Genomic DNA, 13,382 nt, shown 5'->3' with positions numbered 1-13,382 from the left:
CGAGCGATCTGGGTGGCCAAATCATTCATTCATATTATCTAAAATGTTCTTCAAACCAGTCACGAACAATCGTGGCGCGGTAGCATGGCGCATTGCCATTCACAAAAATTCCACCGTTGTCTGACAATACCACGTCCATGAATGGCTCAAAATGGACTACAAGTAGCCGCACATCCACAGGACGCGGTCTATTCAAAGTAAACGTATCCCATACCATTATACAGCCACCACCAACTTACAGAGTGCCTTGATGACAACTTGGGTGCCACACTCGAACTCTACCATCAGCTGTTACCAACTGAAATCGGAAGTATTATGATCAGACAACAGTTTTCCAGCCATCTTGGGTCCAACCAAGATGGTCACGAGCCCAAGAGAGGCGTTGGAGTCGAGGTCGAACTGTCAACATAAGGACTCGCGTCGGTCATCTGCTGCCATACACAATTAATGCCAACTTTCACCGCACTGTGTTAACGGATACGTTTGTCGTACGTCCCACACTTACTTCTGCGGTTGTTTCACGCAGTGTTGCTTGTGAGTTCGCTCAGACAACTCTATCCAAACGCCGCTGCTCTCGTTCGTTAAGTGAAGGCCGTCGGCCACTGGGTTCTCTGTGGTGAGAGGTAACGCCTGAATTATGGTACTCTCAGCACACTCTAGACACTGTCGATCGTGGAATACTGAGTTTACTATTTTCGGAACGGAACGTCCCAGGCATCTAGCTCCAACTACCATTCGGTGTTGAAAGCTCCGTCAATGTACTGCCCTTCTACACATTGTGTACACGATAATACCGTTATCTGTATGTGTGCATATTGCTGTCCCCTGCCATTCGTCTCTAAGTGTAAAACTTGTGGCGTCACTTTGAAGCCTGTCTAATGCATTAAATGTAAAAAGAGAAAATAATGCCTGTAATATTATAAGTCATTTTGTCGAGTGTGATAATGTTCCGTGACAAATATTGTAAATATATTCCACTAATGGCAAAGAATATTATATGTTTAATGAAAGCATGGAACTTGGTGTAATATGTATATACACAAGAGCCATGTTGCTCGCTCCTGTCTGTTTTCTGTTTTTCGCTCCTTCTCTCTCTCCTGTTGATCGATGGGCTCAAATGGCTCTGAGCACTATGGGACTTAACATCTATGGTCATCAGTCCCTAGAACTTAGAACTACTTAAACCTAACTAACCTAAGGACAGAACACAACACCCAGCCATCACGAGGCAGAGAAAATCCCTGACCCCGCCAGGAATCGAACCCGGGAAACCGGGCGTTGGAAACGAGAACGCTACCGCACGACCACGAGATGCGGGCTGTGGATCGATGTATCTATAACTAGCTATCTGTATGAGCTTTCAGTTTACAATATATTATTAATTGAAAGTATCTTATTATTACTTTCAAAAATAGCTCCTCCTCCAGATTAAATTTATTTAAAGATAATAGTAATGTTGCTGTCGATTGCTGGTTTCGACTGTTTCGGTGGCGCTGAGTCCGCCATTACGTGTACTAAGAAATATTTCAGTGTTTGCTAGCTAGCTTCACTCTCAGAGGAAAATAAATCTTAGTGCTTTTACGTACTTTTACAGTCAGTTTTCAATATTAAAGTTAGTTAATATTTTTGATTACGAAACGTATTCAGAGATTTAACACCTCATAGTTTAGGTGAGGCTTCACCTCTGATTTAAAATAATTTCAGTTAATTCAAAGGATTAAAAGGTAACTCAGTTCATAAAGAGATAAAGTTAAGGAAATTCTTTGCAATTACTTCAAAAATACCCAGGTATATGTACCACTCTTTCTTTCTGTGAACTTTACACTGATTTTCTGGGAACGAAATCATTTCACGCTCTATCTTATCGCTGGGTTACTTGCATGTTATGTGCCGTTTCTCACTTAGGACTATTCTTTTAACAATGGTGATCATTATTGCAATTTACACGTTATTTTGAGAATTTGTGCATTTGTTTATTAATTTAGATTCTACAGTAACGACTTTATAGCTTATTTTCTTATTCGTGATGGAAACATAGTTACTTACAGTCTGATTAAAATTATTTGGTAGTTGACACTTCACATATTGGAGGTGGTTTGCTCCACTCAGACCGCACAAGTCAACCCTGAACTGTTCGCCGTGGCCAAACTGCCACAACAAATGGGCAGTTAAATTCCAGTTCCTTTTCTTATTTTTTTACCTTGTTATGTTTGGATCCCGAATCCTGAGTCCGGCCCTTTTAATTCGCATTTTATTACTCATGATAAACACACCCAAAACAACATAGACTCACACACAAAACGCACAAAACGATGGTAAGTAAATACGCACATTTCGTAGACACCACTAGCCAAAAACTACTGGATTCCTTCGCACAAGACACAGTTTGGCTTCACATATTCAGTTATCATCACAAAGGTCGGCCTACAATAGGTAAACTTTACACGACATGGCGTAAAACTAAGCTATTTGAAGACAGGATGCAACTGGTTCAATAGATAAATAAATATAACAATATTCTTGTAAAATCTTCCGTAGCACAGTCGTATCGACCCAGTTTCTGGGGCACAATATTCTTTTCTTTTACAAAGCTTTACCAAAATAACTCCGAATACTATTATTTCCAATTACTAGTTTCAGTCTATTTTTTTTAATTTTTAATCTTTTGTGGGATCGTTTCCATGATCATATCCTCTTTCTTATTTCCTCTTCTTTTCTACCTGCCGGCCGTTGTGGCCGAGCGGTTCTAGGCTCTTCAGTCCTTAGGTTAGTTAGGTTTAAGTAGTTCTAAGTTCTAGGGGTCTGACGACCTATGATGTTAAGTCCCATAGTGCTCAGAGCCATTTGACCCATTTTGTGCCTGTCATTCTTCTTCCTCTTGGAATCTACCTGTGTCGCCTGTAACCTATAAATGAATTCCAACCCTGACTGCTCATCGGTCGTTATGACGTCATCTCGCGTAGCAAAAGAGCTTTTAGAGCTGAAACTGAATTTTTTACTGTCTTCAGTTTGCCCACACAGCTCAACTTCAATCGCCATAAGCAAAGCGAACGTGATTAATAGCTCTGCTGCAACTTGCTAACAGGCCGCTTTCTTGGATAACTTACACATTGAAAGGTTGTGGTTAAGTTAGGACACGAGTGTAAGTTCACCCGGCTACAATACGCGTTGTCTGCGCCAGTTACGTCATCCGTCTTTTAAAATCAGCTGTAGGCAGAGCATCTCGCGGTACCGCCATACCAGGTGGCAGCAGCTACCAACATTGCTCCGCATTGCATGAACAGCATTCCAGTAATTGTGATGTGACCTGCCGTGTTTGTGTGTCGCCTTTAATTGATCGGTAGCCGATGTGACAACAGTGTAGTGCCAAGTGACTGACATCATTTATCCTGTAACCTTAAACGGACTGTAGTCAACAATGGTATCAACTCCACATTCTCTTGCGCTGAGGCAGGATGTGAACTGACTTACAGAACTGTGAACCAGATTTCGCTTTCGCGAGCCACCTTTTGGATTTATTGATACCAAAATATGTGTCGAATCTGCTACACTGAGGAGTGATATGCACGTATTCAGACGGCAGTAATATCACCTTGACAAGCACAAAAGGGCAGTTCATTGGCCGAGCTGTCGTTTCAACTGAGATAGTTCTCGTGAAAAGATTTCCGATTTGGTCATGGCCGCAGGACGGGGATAACAGACTATAGCGCGTACTGGTAACTGGAGCTAGGCGCATGGAACATGTCATTACGGAAATCGTTCGGGAATTCAATATCCGCGATCGAAAATGTCAAGAGCGTGCCGAGAATACCTCATTTGAGACATTACCTCTCACTACGGACAAGGCAGCGGCCAACGGCCTTCACTTAACGACCAAGAGCGGCTTTCGCGTAGAGTTGTCAGTGATAGCAGACAATCAGTAGTGCCAGAATGAGATTTTCACTCTGCAGAGGAATGTGCGCTGATATGAAACTTCCTGGCAGATTAAAACTGTGTGCCGGACCGAGACTCGAACTCGGGACCTTTGCCTTTCACGGGCATGTGGTCTACCAACTCGGTCAGGCACACCGTTTTAATCTGCCGGGAAGTTTCATATCAGCGCACATTCTGCTGCAGAGTGGTAATCTCATTCTCGAAACATCCCCCAGGCTGTGGCTAAGCCATGATTCCGCAATATCCTTTCTTTCAGGAATGCTAGTTCTGCTAGGTTCGCAGGAGAGCTTCTGTTAAGTTTGGAAGGTAGGAGACGAGGTACTGGCAGATGTCAAGCTGTGAGGACGGGGGGTGTTTGTGCTAGGGTACTTCAGTTGGTAGAGCACCTGCCCGCGAAAGGCAAAGGTCCTGAGTTCGAGTCTCGGTCCGGCACACAGTTTTAATCTGCCAGGAAGATTCATAAGCAGTACTGCATTTATTGCCTACAGAAATCAATGTAGGACATACGACGAACGTGTCCGTTATTGCAGCGAAATTTGACAGACGACCGAAGCGAGTGCCTTTGTTAGCAGCACGACAACGCCTACAGCGCCTCTTCTTGGCTCTTAATCATATCGGTTGTACTTTAGACGAGTGGAAAACCGTGGACTGGCCAGATGAGTCTCGATCTCAATTGGTAGGAGCTGGTGGTAGGGTTCCAATACTGCGCAGACCCCACGAATCATGGACCAAGTTGTCAACAAGGCTGATGGTGACTCCATTATGCTGTCATTATATGGAATGAACTGGATTCTCTGGTGCAACTGACCGACCAGTGACTGGAAATGGTAATGTTCGGCTTCTTGTGGACTATTTTCAGTCCTTCATGGTCAAACAACGATAAAACTTTTATGTATGAGAAAGCTACACGACAACGGGCCATAGTTGTTTGCGATTGGTTTGAACAAATTTTGGGAAAGTTTGAGTGATTTATTTGGCCACCCAGTGCACCTGACATGAATCCCATTGAAAATTTATGGAACGCAATGGAGACGTCAGAATGAGCACAAAAACCTGCACCGGCATCGTCTTCGCAATTATGGAAGGTTATAGAGGCAGCATGGATCCATATTTCTGTAGGGGACTTAATACGATTTGTTGAGTCCATACCACATCAAGCTCCTGCACTACGCCTCAGAAAAATGGTTCCAATTCCTTAACATCGGAGGTCATCAGTCCCCTAGAACTTAGAACTACGTAAACCTAATTAACCTAAGGACATCACACACATCCATGCCCGAGGCATGATTCCAACCTGTGACTGTAGAAATCGCTCGGTTCCGGACTGAAGCGCCTAGAACCGCTCGGCCACCACGGGAAGCACGCCGGAGAAAAGGATGTCCGACACGATATTGGGAGGTATCCCATAACTTTCGGCACCTCCGTGTGTCACGACATGAAGGAGACCCTGGTTTTCAATATTGTGTCCCTGAGGACATCCGACTAAGCGCACGGTATCAGTCACCTTCTGGGAAGCAGCGACCACAGTAACAAATACAACGTCGGACTGGATAAAATTACCTACGATTACGATTGTTATTTGAATGGCCAAGACGAAACAGCAAAAATCTTTCCATTACGCGCTGCTTTCGGGTCAGCCGATTATATGTATATGTCAATGAAGAAACAAGGAGATGACCACATCAAGAGGAAAGGGATATCCAGAGGTAACGTTCAAGCTGTTTGCACAGCAACGAAATGGATCACATGTCTGGCAGTATTTTTAACGTCTTTTTTCCTGGAGATGTGGGTTATGGAATAGCTCCTGGTTTAATAGTCCTTACAAGAGCAGAACAAATAGCTTATAACAAATGCTTAGCAAAGGAAAATGGTATAACTGAACGATCATTCGCACAGGTGAAACTGCGATTTTCAAGTCTCCGTTCAAAAATACGATTGGCTGTCAGAGGCACCTCCCCATTAATTTATTGTGTATAATTTGGACGAAACAGAAATGCGTAACAAGTCGCAGTCCATAGCTGAGAGAGTGAAGAGTAAACAAGAGTCATAACTGCAAGAATGATTGCAGTCTGACGGAGATGCTCATGTACGATATTTTAATACAGCAATAAAACGTAATTGTTTTAATTCACTTTAGTTAGCTGCTACGTTTGAACTATTATCGTAATATACTAAATCATCAGTTTTATATAACCCGATTTCTTGGCAGTTTAGCTTCATTTCATGAATTTATAAAGTCTTCATTCCCTGTGGGACACTAACAGCCCATTGACATCCTTCTTTAAACGAAGCTACTGATCTATTCACTTCGTTGCTGAGATAGCTATCGTGTCTATGACACTCGAACACACGACTCCAATAGGACAGAAAGCCTTCGTTGGTTTGATGCGATCCGAGAACACGTCCCCTGCAGCTCCAACCTCATAATTTCCCAGCAGAGCCTACACTAGTCCTCATTTATGAACATATTGCAATCTCTGTGATGCCTTAAAATGTTTACCCACTACAATTCCTTGTAGTTCAAATGGTTCAAATCGCTCTGAGTTCAATGAGACTTAACTTCTGAGGTCATCAGTCTTCTAGAACTTAGAACTACTTAAACATAACCAACCTAAAGACATCACACACATCCATGCCCGAGGCAGGATTCCAACCTGCGACCGTAACGGTCGCGCGGTTCCAGACTGTAGCGCCTAGAACCGCTCGGCCATTCCGGCCGGCATTCCTTGTACTACCGTGGCAGTTATTAGCTGATGTGTCCTGTCGTCATATCATTCCATCTAGTCAGTTCGTTCCACATACTCCTTTTCTCGACTATTTAGCGGACAATCTTCTTATTTCGTATTAGTCCACTTACTTTCAACTTTCTTCTATAGCTCCAGATCTCATCGTTGAAGTACTCTTCCTTTAGGGTTTTGCTGACACGAAACACACAAGCTATGAGATACCAAACAGAGAATGTCAGCTTTACTAAGACCCACGAATCACGAGCTGCATTAATATTGACCAAGTGGCTCAACGAATTAAATTTCTACTGTTGTACTTCCAAAGGAAATTATGCCAAATAGTGATTTAAATACACTACTGGCGATTAAAATTGCTACACCACGAAGATGACGTGCTACCGACGCGAAATTTAACCTACAGGAAGAAGATGCTGTGGTATGCGAATGATTAGCTTTTCAGAGCATTCATACAAGGTTGGCTCCGGTGGCGACACATACAACGTGCTGACATGAGGAAAGTTTCCAACCGATTTCTCATACACAAATAGCAGTTGACAGGCGTTGCCTGGTGAAACGTTGTTGTGATGCCTCGTGTAAGGAGGAGAAATGCGTACCATCACATTTCCGACATTGATAAAAGTCGGATTGTAGCCTTTCGCGACATTCCATTGATCGAGATCCAATAACTGTTAGCAGAATATGGAATCGATGGGTTCACGAGGGTAATACAGAACGCCGTGCTGGATCCCAACGGCCTCGTAACACTTGCAGTCGAGATGACAGGCATCTTATCCGCATGGCTGTAGGGGATCGTGCAGCCACGTCTCCATCCCTGAGTCAACAGATGGGGACGTTTGCAACACAACAACCATCTGCACGGCGACGTTTGGAGCAGCATGGACTATCAGCTCGGAGACCATGGCTGTGGTTATCGTTGACGCTGCATCACAGACAGGAGCGCCTGCGATGGTGTACTCAACGACGAATCTGGGTGGACGAATGGCAAAACGTCATTTTTTTCCGATGAATCCAAGTTCTGGGTATAGCTTCATGGTGGTCGCACCCCTTACTTGGCGACATCGCGGTGAACGCACATTGGAAGCTTATATTCGTCATCGCCATACTGGAGTATAACTCGACGTGATGATATGGGGTGCCTCTGATTACAGGTCTCGGCCACCACTTGTTCACATTGAGAGCACTTTGAACAGTGGACGTTACATTTCAGATGTGTTACGACCCGTGGCTCTACCCTTCATTCGATCCCTGCGAAACCCTACATTTCAGCAGGATAATGCACGACCGCATGTTGCAGGTCTTGTACGGGTCTTTCTGGATACAGTAAATCTTTGAGTGCTGCCCTGGCCAGCACATTCTTGATCTCTCACCTACTGAAAACGTCTGGTCAATGGTGGCCGAGCAACTTGCTCGTCACAATACGCTAGTCACTACTCTTGATTAACTGTGCTATCGTATTGAAGCTGCGTGGGCAGTTGTACCTGTAAACGCCATCCAAGCTCTGTCTGAATCAATGCCAAGGCGTATCAAGGCCGTTATTACGGCCAGAGGTGGTTGTTCTGGGTACTGATTTCTCAGGATATATGCACCCAAATTGCGTGAAATAGTAATCACATGTCAGTTCTTGAATGATATATGTGTCCAATGAATACCCATTTATCATCTGCATATCTTCTTGGTGTAGCAATTTTAATGACCAGTAGTGTATTTAATTGATGATGAACTATCGACCGTTACTAGTAATCTAATGTCTATACATAGCAACTTAGGTGTTCACTGCATAGCTTTAGGCATGAATGGATCCAGTTGTCTGTTGTCTCCGATTTTCGTTTATTGTTATATGGGAAAGAATTGATGCACGTTAACTTTATGATGCGCAATCGTACGAGAAGATCATACTCTTTCTCTGTTAGAGGAGCGTGATATAAGTGGGGTTCTGTCATTTGTGCGGCACTTCGCAGATCTTTAAGCTGTCAGAGGCTGGTCTCTGTACAAAGAGCACTGCCATGAAAACTAGAGTGCGAAAAAGACCATTACGGGTCCGGTTAATGTAGACGCCTCTGGCAGAGACAGAAATTAGGGGGAAGGAGAGTGTGAATAACTCTATTAGGCTCCTCAAAGAAGGCAGGCGAATATAAACCTCATCAAAAACGAGTTCGGTATCAGTGAAACCCTGGGTATTATCACTGCGTGGGTGACATTTTGTCACCAAGATGGTGCCAGTACGAGCAGTAAAATAGCACAAGTGAAACTATGTGGATTCCAAAGACAAAGGATTTTTTTCAGACTCTTCCGCAAAAAGTGAAGCAATCTCCACCATGTCTTTGTATTACAAAGTTATAAATTTGTAGTGATTATTACATTTTTGTGCCATAAAATATGAACTGTAAACTCTGTAATATTTTTCCAACATAAAAGTAAAATAACAACAAGCCTTTATTCATAGTTTTCCCTTAAAATATCAGATATTCTACATTACATCAAAAGACTATTAAGATGAACTAAAACCCGATCCGCGTTCCCCATTAAATTTTCAGAGAGTAAAATTAGTTACTATGTTTCATCATTTAAGATGACAAAATATTCATAGAATTCAACTTAATTCACAAAGGTTTTAAAATGTGTTCAGATTAGAGTGGGTTATCTTTCCACTTCATTGGTATCAAAGAGTCATAGCAACAGCGAAAATAGCAGATTGCACACGGAGACCCCGAGAAGATAACAAAATATTCACATAACTCAACTTCATTCACCAATTTTTTTTAATGTGCTCAGATTATAAAGGGTTATCTTTCCTCTTCACTGGTATGAAAGAGTCAGAGCAACTGCGAAAATAGCAGTTTGCACACGGAGATACCAAGAAGATGACAAAATATTCAGAGAAATCAACTTAATTCGCCATTTTCTTTAACAAAAATGTGTTCAGATTAGAAAGGGTTATCTTTCCTCTAAATAGGTATCAAAGAGTCAGAGCAGCTGCTAAAATATCAGTTTGCACGCGGAGACCCCGAGAAGCAGGAAGGTTAGTGGAGTACCCATTTTCCAGCATCGGTTGTGTGCCAACGGCTGCTTCAGGTCGCAGCGGCAGAAGGACGCCTGCACTACTTTCACGCATATCTGACAGCTATCGCCGGCTATATAAACGGACCATAGGAAAACCTAGGCACAGTCCAGCAGCAGACAGGCAGCGGGAGCAAGAGTAGCAGCGGTCGTCGCACTGGAAACCTACACCACCAACATGAAGTGCTTGGTGAGTGTGATGCAGCATTCCAGCGACGTCTAACATTCGTCCCTGTGACACGTGCGCGAGTTGGATGTTTCACTCTGACATTATTAGCATCTAGGCGTCTGGAAGTACGTTAGTCTTGAAGCAAAACCAAGACATTTAGGGAGTAGTAGGAGTATCTTCTGATTCACTTATCAAAACTTAGCAATGGCTATATGACTCGTATTAAACTCTTGTATTTCCCTTTTTGTATACATTTCCTGCTGGTACTGCAGAAGGTAGGAGACGAGGTACTGGCAGAAGTGAAGCTGTGAGGACGGGGAGTGAGTCGTGCTTGGGTAGCTCAGATGGTTGCCTGATCCAGGTCACAAAAAAAGATGGTAGAGCACTTGCCCGAGAAAGGCAAAGGTCCCGAGTTCGAGTCTCGCTCCGGCACACAGTTTTAACCTGCCAGGAAGTTTCAATGCAGAACTGTTTAACACGTGGATGAAGTCCACGAAAATTTTTTTGCTATATTATAGTCGGATACAAGATCATTAACAGATGTTAAGATGTAGTCTACGTCGATAATTGTCTGTATCAAGCTACTGGGTTGGGTTAGGTTGTTTGTGGGAGGCGACCAGACAGTGAGGTCATCGGTCTCATCAGATTAGGGAAGGATGGGGAAGGAAGTCGGCCGTGCCCTTTCAAAGGAACAATCCCGGCATTTGCCTGGAGCGTTTTAGGGAAATAACGGGAAACCTAAATAAGGACGGCCGGACGCGGGATGAACCGGTGTCCTCCAGAATGCGAGTACAGTGTGCTAGCCACTGCGCCACCTCGCTCGGTCAAGCTATTAGGACAAGGAAACTATAACATTTATTATTGTCTGGCTCTGAGCACTATCGCTCTGAGCACTATGGGACTTAACATCTGAGGTCATCAGTCCCCTAGAACTTAGAGCTACTTAAACCTAACTGACCTAAGGACATTACACTCATCCATGCCCGAGGCAGGATTGTAACCGACTACCGTAGCAGCCACGCGGTTCTGGACAGAAACGCCTAGAACCGCTCGGTCACCGCGGCCAGCTGATTATTGTCTCAAAGTATTTAACACGTAGGTGGAACAACACCAAACACCGAGATTTTAAACTTAAATACAAATTAATATTTCTAACATATAAATCTGAAAGTTATCACGCATATGACGTAAAGCGTCAAGATATCTTCCGATGGAGGTGGGCTTATGGAGCAGAGAAAATGATCAGGATTTTACTACTGAATTCAGAAAAAGTTTTATATGAGTAAAGCGTCAGGAACAGCTCACTGAAACTGGACGATTTGACTACGAATAAGAATGGGAGTATATTTTCTAGTAAATATCTACTTCAGTGAAGAGACCTGTGTGGTAAGTTCCAGGTACTCAGTTACGTCGTTTGTCAGCATTCTTACGGAAAACATTGCTGAAATAAAACAACATAAATTAGTTTATCAATCTCTATACAAGAAAAGTAGCACTGTTCTGGCCACATACAAGCCACGTACGTCTCCCCCACACCTATATCATCCATTTGCCACTGGTGTCATATGAATGCAGTATGGAGGGGTGGATGACAGTACTCCAAACTGCTGTCTGTTGTCAGTTCATGAGGGCTGGTGCCGCTACCAAACGGTCAAGCAGCTCCTCAACTGGCTTCAGGAGGATGACTACCCAACCCTCTCTCAAGGAAAAATCCCTGGCAGTACCACAAATCGAAACCAGGTCTTCTGCACGGCAGTCAGCCACATAGATGGACATTCAGATGGACAATGAATGTTTATAGCACATATTGAAAAAGGTATAAGAGAATATGCACTCGAGTCTCTGACTTCTTGCACAGTGGAAGCACTACAACGTATTTACTAAGTTCGTCACTTTTCTCTCAATCTATAATCGGTAAGTAAACGAAATAACAATAATTTCTTTCGTACCACCCTTGAAGTGAGTTAAATATCAATAAATTATCTTCGTAGCAACACGATCATAGAAAGAAAACCATGTTTTACAGATAATAGCACAACTCTTATAAGTTTATTGTAGTGCAGTTACTTCCCAACATAGATATACCCTTGTGGTGGCGACTCGTGATATTATTGACATGAGCAGCTGAAACCTACTTTCAGATCGTCCTGAGTGCTGTCGTGGCCGTGGCCCTGGCCAAGCCCGGCTTCCTGGGGGCGGGCGTCGCCGCCCCCGCCTACGCCGCAGGTCTCGCTGCCGCAGTCCAGCCCGCCCCCGTCTATGTGGGCGGCATCCACCCCGGCCTCGCCGCCTACGGCCCGGCCAACATCGTCGTCGGCCCAGGAGGCTACAACCTGGACACCCCTGACGTGGCCGCTGCCAGGGGCGCCCACCTGGCTGCCGTCGCCCAGACGAGGGCCCGCGACGCCGCCATCAACGGCGCCGCCCTCGCCGCCGCCTCCGCCGCCGCCTACGGCGCCTACGCCGCCCCCGCCGTGGTCGCCGCCCCCGCCGTCGCCGCCGTCGCTCCTGCGGCTGTCGCTGCTCCTGGCCTATTGGCTGCTCCCGGATCTCTGGCTGCTCTCAAGGCTGCCTACCACGGCTAAAACAACTACGCTAGATGACGGTTAACACCGTGCAACAGACCACCTCACCGACTACTCAAAAGGGAGAAAGCAGCGCGAACTGTAAAGTAATTGTTTATACTGTACAGAAAATAGCAAAAGATAATAAATTATACTTTACATTCTAATTATTCTGTTGTTATTTTGATAATGCCATTGTTTTACTTCCTTACACTCCGCGCAACATTAGCCGAGTAGTCTGAGGCGCTGCAGTCATGGACTGTGCGGCTGGTCCCGGCGGAGGTTCGAGTCCTCCCTCTGTCATGAGTGTGTGTGTTTGTCCTTAGGATAATTTAGGTTAAGTAGTGTGTAAGCCTAGGGACTGATTACCTTAGCAGTTAAGTCCCATAAGATTTCACACACATTTGAACATTTTATACTTCCTTACATCACAAGTTTACACTGAATAAATGTCAACAGCATAAGAGTACTTAACCTAACTGGAACAAATTATTAGTCGCTTCCATAACAGAGATCGTTGGCAACGTGGAGCATTATGATGCTGAGACACTGGTACCAGGTGCTAATGTGAACATCCACAGAAAATGGATCAAATGGCTCTACCACTATGAGACTTAACATCTGAGGTCATCAGTCCCCTAGACTAGGAACTACTTAAACGTAACGAACCGAAGGACATCACACACATCCATGCCCGAGGCATGCTTCGAACCTGCGACCGTAGCAGCAACGTGGTTCCGGACTAAAGCGCCTAGAACCGCTCGGTCACAGCTGCTGGCTAAACCTCCACAGATCGTGTACGCCGTGAAAGTAGCGCATATGATCCAATAGATTGTATGGATGCAGCATTACACTAGTTGAGGTGGAGATGTGTTAGAATAGCAGAAATGAATTATCGTGTTTGGACGTGAC

General features: G+C 44.3%; 1 protein-coding gene across 3 annotated transcripts in view; it reads left to right on the top strand.

The window, feature by feature from the left end:
- The window catches only part of LOC126355501 (cuticle protein 38-like), a 40,428-nt gene extending 27,791 nt beyond the window's left edge, over positions 1–12,637 (top strand). For 2 of the 3 annotated variants that reach the window (XM_050005835.1, XM_050005836.1), the window contains exon 2: positions 12,048–12,637. In XM_050005835.1, coding sequence (XP_049861792.1) covers positions 12,048–12,491 — 444 coding nt within the window. In that variant the 3' untranslated portion in view covers positions 12,492–12,637. Of the gene's footprint in view, positions 1–9,845; positions 9,928–12,047 lie in introns of those variants that run through there. The other variant, XM_050005834.1, reaches the window with a different exon arrangement.
- The last annotated feature ends 745 nt before the right edge of the window (positions 12,638–13,382 follow it).

Source organism: Schistocerca gregaria, chromosome 3, assembly GCF_023897955.1.
Source record: "Schistocerca gregaria isolate iqSchGreg1 chromosome 3, iqSchGreg1.2, whole genome shotgun sequence".
NCBI lineage: Eukaryota > Metazoa > Arthropoda > Insecta > Orthoptera > Acrididae > Schistocerca > Schistocerca gregaria.
This window is presented reverse-complemented; position numbering and strand designations above follow the sequence as displayed.